We start from the raw sequence: 12,500 nt of genomic DNA, 5'->3' as shown, positions 1-12,500 counted from the left end.
AACCGTAAAAAGCACCGTTGCCGACAAAGGCAACTAGCGCATCTCCGGTCGTGACAAATAAGGTTCCTTGACTGAATCTCAGGTGGAGTAACCCGGGATTCCCTCTTTCACACCAAAGCCGAGCCCTGTCCATCCCGGGTCATTCCCAGGTCGGGAGCAGGGTGGCGGTCCCGGGAGCAATATCCCGGTTTGACCCTCTCACACCAACAGCAAACGCGGAACATTCCCGGGTCGTTGCTTCTGAGTGAAAGTTGAGAGGAGCATAAGATATAACACGCCAGGTTTCATGAGTTCGCTAGCTCTGTGAAATACCCCCACGGTCAGGAACACTCAAATCAGGCCTCATCACCAGTAGTGTTGCTGATTTTAATTCTTCCCCTCCAAACACGACTAATTTAAGCCTGGGACACAGGTTGAGTTGAGTTCTCTGGCCAATAAGTGCCATTCTTTAATCGATGATGGGGTAAGAATGAAAACCAGCAGTACGACTGACCCCAGAGGCCAGGATGGTGTTTCACAAAGCTGAGTCTGTACTGAGTCAAACCCAGAACAGCTACGTATTTTTACTTCAGTCCATGTTCCATATTTGAAGGGGGTTCCGGGTTTTACTCAGTGCCGAAGTCAAGCTTAGTGAGGCAGTCAGCTTACGCGTAAAATACCGCCTGACTTTGAGTATCCCTGCCTCAGGCAGTGATGCCTCCATGGCTGGCACAGGAGTGTTGGTTGACGTCTGTTTTGCTTGTTGACGCGTTATTTTGTTACCAACGTACAGGCGGACATGTCATGTGAATATCTCCATATGCGTTGTACACGCGGCTAATGAAAGCGAGCCACTTTCGCTGAGCGTGTGGAGTCGTCCCCCCCCCCGCGTAGGAGCAGGCCGGCACTGTAAGCTGGAGTGTGAGGCTGCCTTTCCTCCGCGTGTGCGCCGAGAGATAAGGGCATTATCGAGCCGCTGCAGACTCTTTCCACGCGGGCTAAAATGGAATCGGGAATACTGCAGCGGTCCAAAAAAAGAAGCCTTTGAACGCAGCCGCGTTTGAAGCCGGCTTTTTTTTTTTTTTTTTATCTTTTCTTCTTTTTTTTTTTTTTTTTTCTTTCTCTCCTGGAGGGCCGCTGAGTTAGGCACGGGGGGGGCACGGAGATGCGATTTCTTGGCTGGGGTTCGGCGGAAGTCTCATGAAATTTTCCGTTTCTGTTTTATGATGGAGTGGAGAGTTGGCTCTTGAAGATGGGGGGTGTCTGGGATGCTCTTAAAGGTTACAGAAACGAAGGGTCTGAGCGTGTTCAGGGCACCGCAGTAACGCGGATCACCCTGTGATGCAGTGCCACTCAGCTCAGCGGCTAGGCTACCCTGCTAATCGATAACTCCTCTGGACTGGATGGGGGGTGGGGGCGGGGGGGCAGAAGGGTCGCCCTGGGGTATCTGCAGCTGTCTGAGGGCAGAAAGAGAATCTGTCTTTTTCACTCGCCATCTCCCGCAGAGTTAGGGAGCTTATCTTTCCCTTTCACATCATCATTCCTCTTAAAATGAAGAAAGTTGTGTCTTCTCCTCTGTGGGATCCCATTATGGAAACACTCTCTCTCTATCTCTCCCTCTCTCTTTCTCTCTCATTCTCTCTGTCTCTCTCTTCCTCTCCCTCTCTGTCTCTCCCTCCACCTCCCTCTCCCTCTCCCTCTCTCTCTGCCCCCCCTCTTCCTCTCTCTCTTCCTTTCCCTCTCTGTCTCTCCCTCTGTCTCTCCCTCCACCTCCCTCTCCCTCTCTCTCTCTCTCCCTCTCTCCCCCTCTCTCTCTCTGTCTCTCCCTCTCTCCCTCTCTCCCCCTCTCTCTCTCTCTCTCTCTCTCCCTCTCCCTCTCCCTCTCTCTCTCTCTCCCTCTCTCTCTCTGTCTCTCCCTCTGTCTCTCCCTCCACCTCCCTCTCCCTCTCCCTCCCTCTCTCTCTCCCTCTCTCCCCCCCTCTCCCTCCGCCTCGGCCTGCAGACGGATCGATGGCTTTGCCGTCAATCAGACGTGCATCATGGGCTGAGAGCCCAATGAGACGGGCAGCTGCTAACGAGCTGCTAACGAACGAGATGAGAATCCCCCACGCCCTCTCTGATTAACTACCCCAAAACCTCATTCACTCAGTGACACAGGCCATGATTATTAATGCAGTCATTCCCACTGAAATGTTTTATTGATCTTCTTCTGGGATGAACTTAAGGAATGTACAGTGCAGTGATTGCAGCCCGTACATATCCAGTCTTCACACAGTGACACATTTCTTTGTGATTTTGGCTCTGTACTCCAGCACATTGAATTTGAAATTGAACAATGAATACGAGGTCAAAGTGCAGGCTGTCTGCTTTAATTTGAGGGTGTTCACATCCCTGCAGTAAGCAGAGAACTTGCACAGTGTTAAACGGGTTTAAACCGATTTTCCCAATTAAAGGTTCCCACAGTTTCATAAAGAGATTCATAAGGAGATTTCAGAAGGATGGGCATTTCATGGGTTTCAGAAGGATGGGCATTTCATGGATTTCAGAAGGATGGGCATCTCATGGTCTCCATGCCCTTGGGTTGGCAGTTTGGCTTGGCTTGGTTTGGTTCGGTTCGGCTCGGTCCGGCTCGAAATCGATTCTCCAGCCGCGGCGGAATGTGTGTCGCTCTGCCCTGGCTCACACGCCAGTTGCCATGGCAGCACATGAATGTCACGCCACGGCTGCGGTGTGATGTCACTCACACTGCCCCCTTCCCGTTGGCTTGCAGATGTCGCCGCTACCGCTAATATCGCTAAAGTCCTGCGGAGGGCGGAGGAGAGCTGGGAGCTGCGGCAGGCGGACCCCTCCGCTCCCGCGATGACCTCACTGCAGCTGTGCGAGGGGATTTCCCATGATGCCCCAGCGCCGGCCAAACTGTAGGTCTCTCTCTGCATCCACACTGCGGTGTGACAGGCTTTAATATTACACCACACCTGTACCTGCCCACTCTGCTGTGTGTGTGTGTGTGTGTGTGTGTGTGTGTGTGTGTGTGTGTGTGTGTGTGTGACAGGCTTTAATATCATACCACACCTGTACCTGACCACTCTGCTGTGTGTGTGTGTGTGTGTGTGTGAGTGACAGGCTTTAATATCATACCACACCTGTACCTGCCCACTCTGCTGTGTGTGTGTGTGTGTGTGTGTGTGACAGGCTTTAATATTACACCACACCTGTACCTGCCCACTCTGCTGTGTGTGTGTGTGTGTGTGTGTGTGTGTGTGTGTGTGACAGGCTTTAATATCATACCACACCTGTACCTGCCCACTCTGCTGTGTGTGTGTGTGTGTGTGTGTGTGTGTGTGACAGGCTTTAATATCATACCACACCTGTACCTGCCCACTCTACTGTGTGTGTGTGTGTGTGTGTGTGTGTGTGTGTGTGTGTGTGTGTGTGTGAGACAGGCTTTAATATTATACCACACCTGTACCTGCCCACTCTGCTGTGTGTGTGTGTGTGTGTGTGACAGGCTTTAATATTATACCACACCTGTACCTGCCCACTCTGCTGTGTGTGTGACACACTTAATATTACACCACACCGCAGCACATTTTTGGAATTTGGGTAAGCCCCCAACACTGGGTTAATTGCCATGAGACCTGATGAGTATTGTGAGTGAGGCATCTCCTACGGGGCTGTGTTCCCATCACTCCTCAGGGGCGCTGGTTTCCTGATAAGTCCTTAACACACGTCATACATCCACTGGCTAAACTGGGTTTTCCCTGGACAGCCCCACCATCCCAGTATTAACCAATCACAGAAGACCTAGTTAAACGCCTTTTAACCAACCACAGATCACCTAGTTCAACCCCTTGGATGAAGTCCTCATTGTGGCATGGCTGCCATTTAACACTGAGCACTACTCCAGATTTGAGTCTTGAGTCGTAATATTAGACAATCAGTGACAGGATGAGAGCGTGTTTTTCGTGACTGTTGTTGACCTTCTCCCCCATCTACCCATCCTACTCCTGCCCTGTCCCCCCATACCCCTGCCCCTCCCCTGCCCCATCCTACCCCGTCCTGCCCCATCCTGCCCCTGCCCCTCCCCTGCCCCGTCCTGCCCCATCCTACCCCTCCCCTGCCCCATCCTGCCCCGTCCTGCCCCTGCCCCTCCCCTGCCCCGCCCCGTCCCGCCTGCAGACTCCCCCTCGCGGTCCCCATCTCCAAGCGGGACAGCCTCCAGGAGAGGGAGACCATGTTCCGGGACTTTCCAGGGGGCTCGGCCCGCGGCGGCTCCCAGGAGAACAGCGTCGACACCCTCCTCGCCTCCCGCGGCACCAAACCCGAGCAGGCAAGGCCCCGCCCCGTCCCTCCTGGGCCCAGAGAGCATGCTGGGAGAACAGGTTAGAGGTCTGCGGTGGGATTTAAACCCCTGGCCTCTCATTCGTCCATGCATGTCTTCGACAAACACGTTACCAGGCAACTATAGGCGAAATCGCCCCCTAGCCAAGGGCAACGACACTATTTAGAATTTTAGGATTATGTCATCAGGGAGCGTTGTCGCGGCAACCACAACCTCTCAGTTAACCTTTTGGGATTGTGGGTAAGTGTTGTGAGACCCCTCATTCAGGATGATCCTCCACCCTGTGTGTTAATTTGCTTACTGTAGTCCGGCAGGTGAACGCCAGCGTAGGGGAACTGCATTAAAGCCAGTGGGGGCTCTTCACCGGGATGACCAGGGCTCCGAACACGTCCCCCGTGCCCGTGGCAGGACCGTGTCACTATCACTGAGAGCCAAACACAGCCCACTGTGGAAGTGCAGTGCAGATCACCAGCAGTGCAGGACCGAGATAAGCCTCTTCAGCTCAAAGCGCAAGGACACGAACGCTGTGAGCAGTCTGTCGATGAAACGCGGGCGGCACCCAACCACGGATCGTTTGACCGCAGTCCTTTGATTGGCTCGTGCAGAACGACCGCGTTGGACGCGTTACCAGGGGCATCGCAGCGCTGATCTTCTCTTGTTCAGTTTCACGGCCTGGTTTTAGCCGCTTTGGTCATCTACACGCGTGTGTAGCGTGTGTTAAACGCAAACGCTGACGTGTTTGTGTTCACAGCCTCATTGTGTACTCTTAAGAGTCAAATGTGAGCTGTGAATGTTACTTTCTTTCACTGTCTGACTGAACTGAACCTGGCTGTCATGTTTTATTTTTAAACAATCCGAAATCTATCTTTAGCCAAAATCTAGAATCTATCTTTAGCCTTGCATGTCAGATCTAAGAAGCTTGCATCCTCTTTTGGCAACTGCCGAAGAGTTTTTCATTTCATCTGCCGGGTCATGTAGTTAGCCTCCATTTTCTTCTTTGCGCATGTGACTAGGCATGTGACGAAAGACACAACTGAGCACGTGCAGTGAGCAACACTTTTACAGCACATTTCCTGGTGCCCTCTTCCCCATTGGTTTCCATTGGTGTTGCTATCTCTCTATTATCTACTGTAAGGCGGTGGTAACCAACCCTGTTCCTGGAGATCTACCGTCCTGTAGGTTTTCACTCCGAACCTAACAAAGCACACCTCATTCAACAGCTAGAGCAGGGCTGCTCAACCCTGTTCCTGGAGATCTACCATCCTGTAGGTATTCACTCCAACCCTAACAAAGCACATCTCATTCAACAGCTAGAGCAGGGCTGCCCAACCCTGTTCCTGGAGATCTACCGTCCTGTAGGTTTTCACTCCAACCCTAACAAAGCACACCTCATTCAACAGCTAGAGCAGGGCTGCCCAACCCTGTTCCTGGAGATCTACCGTCCTGTAGGTTTTCACTCCAACCCTAACAAAGCACACCTCATTCAACAGCTAGAGCAGGGCTGCCCGACCCTGTTCCTGGAGATCCCACACCCTGTAGGTTGTCACTCCAGCACCTATTTAAAACCTAGAGATCCAGTTGAGATGCTAATTAGTAGCTGGCAGGTGTGCCAAATTACGGTTGCTGTGGAAACCAACAGGACTGTAGATCTCCAGGAACAGGGTTGGTGACCCCTGCTCTAAGGGCGGGTGCCCCCTGACCCCCCCGGTGACCCCTGACCCTGTGTTCCTCAGGTGAGGCTTGTGCCCCCGGCCCCCAGCGATGACCTGGCCTCCCTCAGCGAGCTGACGGACAGCAGCCTTCTCTACGAGATGCAGAAGCGATTCGGAAACGACCAGATCTACGTACGTACCCGGCGCCCACTCTAATGCGATTATCCTTCATTTATTTGGCTAATGCCCCGTATCCATGGTAACTAACAGCTCGTTGGAAGCGGCAGCGTGGTCCGCTCATAGTAATGCCCACGTAGGACGTGTCCCGTTGTGTGCAGTGGAAGGAATCCCGAAGGAGCTGCAGTGTAAATTGTGCTCATCATGCAGCTGACAGAGTCATTTAAATAACTGCGATCAGATGCGCTGCACACACACACACACACACACACAGTGTACATATACACACACACACACACACACACACACACAGTGTACATACACACACACACACACACACACAGTGTACATATACACACACACACACAGTGTACATATACACACACACACACACACAGTGTACATATACACACATGCACACACATACAGTACATACACACACACACACGTACAGTTCATACACACACACACATGCACACACACACACACGTGCACACGCTCACACATACACACACATATTTTACGCACATACACACACCCATACATACTGTAGCGCGCACACACACGCCCACACACACTCACACATGCATGCACACACGCATCTCACACACACACACATACACACATGCGCACACAGACCCCCACACACACACACACACACACAGACCCACACACACACACACACAGGCCCACACACCCACACACACACACACAGACCCACACACACACCCACACACACACAGACCCACACGCACACACACAGACCCACACACACACACACACAGACCCACACACCCACACACACACACACACACCCACACACACACAGACCCACACGCACACACACAGACCCACACACACACACACACACACGCTAAATGAGCGGGACTGAGAGAGCGAGCGCTCTGTGTGCTTCTGAATGCAGATTGATGTGCAGTATCTGCACCACACAACTTCCTCTTCTCACAAGCACTCTGTGCTGCCATGGCGACGTGCTAATCCCACAGCTAAGTGAGCAGCCAGAATCCAGATTAATGTCATAAGAGGTTCAAACGCAGACGCTGGGCGTAGCCGCCTGGCCCCTCGCGGTGAGGGTGTAAAACATGAGTCTCTCTGGAGTTTCACACACTTCTTCCTCTCCTCACACGCTTCTCACACGCAATTCTGACTCACTTCATTTTTCCTCCATCGATAACGGGCGGAAACGTGTCCAGATCGCACCCAGCTGAGGGACGAGGCGCAGTAAATACATCAGGTCAAAAACTCACAAATGCGCACTGCAATATGTGTCTTGAATATTAAATATTAATAAAATCTTGCAGTGTCCTCATTGGTGGTCAGTACCGTGTTCACACACTGTGTCCAGCTGTCCTGGGGAGGTCTGGTGTATCCTCCTCCAATCGTGTGCTTTGTCCCGCCCTGACCTCTGTGCCCTCATGTCCACAGCACTGAGCAGCCAGCAGCAAGCACACTATGCTTACTGCGTTAGCAATAAAGTATAAATCTCTCTCTCCCTCTCTCTCCCTCTCTCTTTCTCTCACTCACTCATTCTTTCTCTCTCACTCTCTCTCCCTCTCTCCCTCTCTCTTTCTCTCTCTCACTCACGTGCTCTCTCTCTCTCTCACACACACACTCTCCTTTGTTTGATAGTGGGTGCATTGAAAGGTTATTTTGTTTGGATTTTTATTGTATTATTTTATTCTAGGATAATGATGTTTTAATGAAGCGCCATCAAAGTCTCTCTCTGCATATTTTCTCTCTCTATTTGAAACGGCAGAGTGACACAATACAACATTTTCCTCCCTTTCAGACTTACATCGGCCATATTCTTCTGCTGGTCAATCCCCACAAGGAGTTGCCCATTTATTCAACACTGGTGAGTTTTATATCCATCAGATCTCCGTGTGAAAGAAGGAAATCTGGTTTCATGTTTCAGTTTAGTCCCCTCAGGTCTCAAACACTGAGTATGGAGGCTCAGGCAGGCTGAAAAGATTTGATAGTCTCGCACGTTTGATGTAGATTTGACAGAACGGTACATTGTCTGATATAAAGCTGGTATTGCCATGTCTAACAATGTCTGAGTCATCGCTGAATCTCACCCAAACCCAGTCAGAGCCGCCCCTAGGGTACACCAGAATGCTGTTATTCTGTAAGAACTGCTCGCTCACAGCCCAGTTTCCACCGCAGTCTGAAGACTCATCTCTCCACACTGTACCTCCACACCTCTGAGGGAGTCCCCTGATCTATCGCCTGTCTCAATCTTTCAGCCCCTTGTTGTACTTTTTAGTTTCATCTCGGACTGTCACATTTGTATTTATTATAGCGCTGCAGTTCCTGACCTTATTACTCACAGATTTGGCTATTTACCGTGTGTCCAGCGAGTGAGTTTGTGCCACATTCAGAGCTAAGTAGCGAATAACGGGGAGTACGCATTCATGAAACGGGATTTGATCCGGTCGTTAATAATTCAGCTGTTTCCTGACAGCCGGGCGCAGAATGCCTGTAAACCGGGGAGCCGCTCACTCTTCTTCTCTGAAAGTGAGAGGAACGGCGCCGCTTCCTGTGTGACCCGGCGCTGCAGGTCTGTCGTCTGCGCTTGAGGGGGAAAGGCCCCGTCAGCAGAGCTCAGAGAGCAGGGAGCAGGGAGCTGGGCGACGCGTGGGCTCTGAGAGTGGATAACGTGTAGAGACCGTGACTCAAATAGAAACCAGCGGGGAGAGATTCTGTCTCTCAGGGCAGCAGTTTAGCTCACTGCTCATGCTCATTTGTGTCCTTGGTCACATGCCCAACGAATGTTCATACGCATGTGTGTGTGCTTGTAACTGTGTGTGTGTGTGTGTGTGTGTGTGTGTGAGTGTGTGTGTGTGTGTGTGTGTGTGTGTGTGTGTGTGTGTGTGTGAGTTTGAGTGTGTGTGTGTGTATATGTGTGTGTGTGTGTGTGTGTGTATATGTGTGTTTGTGTTTGTGTGTGTGTGTGTGTGTGTGTGTGTGTGTGTGTGTGTGCGAGTGTGAGTGTGAGTGTGTGTAAGTGTGAGTGTGAGTGTGAGTGTGTGAGTGTGTGAGTGTGTGAGTGTGTGAGTGTGTGAGTGTGTGTGTGTGCGTGCATGTGTGATTGAGTCTCTTGTTTAATGAGTCTCGTATGATGACTCTCGGGCTGGTGATGGGGCTCCTCACAGTGGCCACATGAGGAACTGCAGGTGCTGACAGCTTCCAGGCTCCACAGCTTCACTGTCAGCTCAGATAAACAGGTTTTTATTGTCGTGTTTGTTGTTTCCTTTGGGTTCTCTCACTGTCACTGAGGGATATCCACACACGTGGCGCTTACAAACACCTGGACCCCTGGCCCAGTCAGTCATGCAACAGTGTCAGTCAGTGAAACTGTTAGTCTATGCTGGCTCACATGGAGGTTGAAAATAAAATCTGAACTTTTGGCTCTATTTACATCATTCTCTCTCTCTCTCTCTCTCCCTCTCTCTCCCTTTCTCTCCCCCCCCTCTCTCTCTCTCTCTCTGCCTCTCTCTCCCTTTCTCTCCCCCTCTCTCTCTCTCTCTCTCCCCCCCTCTCTCTCTCTCCCTCTCTCTCCCCCCCCTCTCTCTCTCTCTCTCTCTCCCTCTCCCTCTCCCCTCTCTCTCTCTCTCTCTCTCTCTCTCTCTCCCCCCCCCCCCTCTCTCTCTCTCTCTCTCTCTCTCTCTCTCTCTCTCTCTCTCTCTCTCAGGTGAGTCAGTTGTACCTGAGCTCCAGTGGGCGTCTGTGCTCCTCTCTCCCTCCTCATGTGTTCTCCTCGGCTGAGAGGGCGTTTCACATGATGCTGCAGGAGCGCCGGCCGCAGTGCTTCATCCTGAGGTACCCCCCTAACCCCCCCCTAACCCGCCCCTAAAACACCCCTAACACACCCCTAACCCCCCCCCTAACCCACCCCTAACACACCCCTAACCCGCCCCTAACACACCCCTAACCCGCCCCTAACCCACCCCTAAAACACCCCTAACCCGCCCCTAACCCACCCCTAACACACCCCTAACCCGCCCCTAACACACCCCTAACCCGCCCCTAACCCGCCCCTAATCGAGTCTCTCACACTCTTTCAATCTTGATGTCTTATATCTTTCTCTCCCTCTTTTCTTCTCACTCCCTGTCTCTCTTTCCCTCCCTCCCTCTCTCCCTCTCACTCCCTCTCTCTCTCCCTCTCCCTCTCCCTCCCTCTCTCCCCCTCTCCCCTCCTCTCTCCCTCTCCCTCTCTCTCTCCCTCTCTCCCTCTCCCTCCCTCTCTCCCTCTCTCTCCCTCTCTCTCTCCCTCTCTCCCTCTCTCCCTCTCTCCCTCTCCCTCCCTCTCTCTCTCTCTCTCTCTCAGCGGGGAGAGTGGTTCGGGGAAGACAGAAGCCTGTAAGCACATAGTGAAGCACCTGATGGCTCGCTCCAGCCATAAGACCTTCCCGCTAGAGGCGCGTATGAAGAACGTGAGTGTTCCTCTGACTGTGGCTCTGCTGCGCCGTGTACAGACCTCCTCCTACAGCGCCCTCTAGTGGTCTGCTCTTACTGGAGGCTCAATGCTCCTGGTAAAGTCCTACCTGTAATTGGTCACATTTTATCACCGTTACGTTTTTTGGGTACACATTAAAACGGTTCTCCCGGGTACACTGTACAACTGAGGACCCAACGTGATGTGCCTTAAAGATAGCAAGCGTTAGCGAACGTTATCTAACGATCGCCAACATATTCAAGCTTTTTTCTGTTCACCACAAATGTTAGCTAGCGTTAGCTGGCAGTTTGAAAAGGTAGCGCACAGCGATGGCTGCTGATGGGGAAAACACAGAGAGAGAGAACAAACGTTGGCAGTTATTTGGCTGTAATAATACACTTTAATCAATGTAATATTAGTTCTTACCTTTAAAAATGAATCACAGGTATTAGAACTCAAGGTCTCAATGTTGATTGGAGGATGAATTATTCCACTTCAAGCCACATTGTGTCAGGAAGGCGCTGTTTGCCAGGAAGAGTATGACCCATATTCACTTTCCAGTCCCATATACTCACAATTTAATTTTCAGTCAACCGTGTTTCTCTTTTTGAAAAATGTTACTTTATTAATTGCTAAACATATAGACTGACAAGTTAAATCAGTGGGGTCCTAATTCAAAATAAAGCAATTTTTAAGAAACCAAACCTGCCTTCTTTTAAAATAAGTTGAGATCAAAAAATGTTTGAAGAACTTTTTGATCAAGCATTTGGCTGTATCAACAACCATCATACAAACTGGGTTTACTGCTCGCCTACGATTTACTGACCACACTGACCACTGACCACACTCTTAATATCTGCAGGTCAACTGCATCCTTGAAGCCTTCGGCCACGCCAAGACGGAAATGAACGACAACTCCATCCATCCATCCATCCATCATCTTAACCCGCTTATCCTGAACAGGGTCGCAGGGGGGCTGGAGCCTATCCCAGCATACATTGGGCGAAAGGCAGGAATAAACCCTGGACAGGTCGCCAGTCCATCGCAGGGCACACACACCATTCACTCACACACTCATACCTATGGGCAATTTAGACTCTCCAATTAGCCTAACCTGCATGTCTTTGGACTGTGGGAGGAAACCGGAGTACCCGGAGGAAACCCACGCAGACACGGGGAGAACATGCAAACTCCACACAGAGAGGCCCCGGCCGACGGGGATTCGAACCCAGGACCTCCTTGCTGTGAGGCGGCAGTGCTACCCACTGCGCCATCCGTGCCGCCCACGACAACTCCAGTCGGTTCATAAAGTTCCTCTCCCTGCAGTACAGTGAGAAGAAGAGGACTTTAGTTGGAGGTAAGATCCGTTACATTCTATTGTGAGATATAAACAGAGGATACTGACCTGGAAATGACCAAGGGGATGTTATGAATTACTGAAACAGCAGAACTGCGCTGACAGGAACTGTGTTCGTCAACACTTTGAATACTGCAGCCGTCCGTCTGAAACAAAAATGTCTATAGAGCTCTTAATGTCACAACCAGGAAGCTGATCATTGAAACAAAATTCAGTCATTATCATGAGTGCACTCGCAATGTGTTTACTGTGACTGAGAAGAACAGAATTTTAAAATGATATCTTCGCCTTCTGAAAGAGCGTTATATTTCTCACACTCATGTCATTTGCAGTTTCTGAGGGAAGCTAGTTTACATCGTTGCTTACAATCAGACAACACAAATGATTTATTTTCACAAAAAAAAAGGCTGGTCATATTCAATTTTGTGAAATGATGACTTTGTTTGTAGCAAACTGCTCTTGTTTTTCAATGAATAGATTGTAAATGACCAGCAGGGGGAGCTAAAGCTCCAGAGAAAAAGGTTCTCATGTTTC

The 12,500-nt window shown here is 50.9% G+C and overlaps 1 protein-coding gene across 1 annotated transcript in view; it reads left to right on the top strand.

The window, feature by feature from the left end:
* Positions 1-12,500, top strand: part of LOC133116865 (unconventional myosin-XVI-like) — an 88,272-nt gene that overhangs the window by 32,396 nt on the left and 43,376 nt on the right. Inside the window, exons 8-15 of the mRNA XM_061226863.1 lie at positions 2,750-2,897; positions 4,159-4,309; positions 6,055-6,165; positions 7,961-8,026; positions 9,866-9,993; positions 10,502-10,607; positions 11,472-11,517; positions 11,895-11,966. Coding sequence (XP_061082847.1) covers positions 2,750-2,897; positions 4,159-4,309; positions 6,055-6,165; positions 7,961-8,026; positions 9,866-9,993; positions 10,502-10,607; positions 11,472-11,517; positions 11,895-11,966 — 828 coding nt within the window. The remainder of the gene's footprint in view (positions 1-2,749; positions 2,898-4,158; positions 4,310-6,054; positions 6,166-7,960; positions 8,027-9,865; positions 9,994-10,501; positions 10,608-11,471; positions 11,518-11,894; positions 11,967-12,500) is intronic.

Source organism: Conger conger, chromosome 17 (assembly GCF_963514075.1).
Source record: "Conger conger chromosome 17, fConCon1.1, whole genome shotgun sequence".
Lineage (NCBI taxonomy): Eukaryota > Metazoa > Chordata > Actinopteri > Anguilliformes > Congridae > Conger > Conger conger.
Note: the sequence above shows the minus strand (reverse complement) of the source record. Positions and strands in the feature narration are given on the sequence as shown.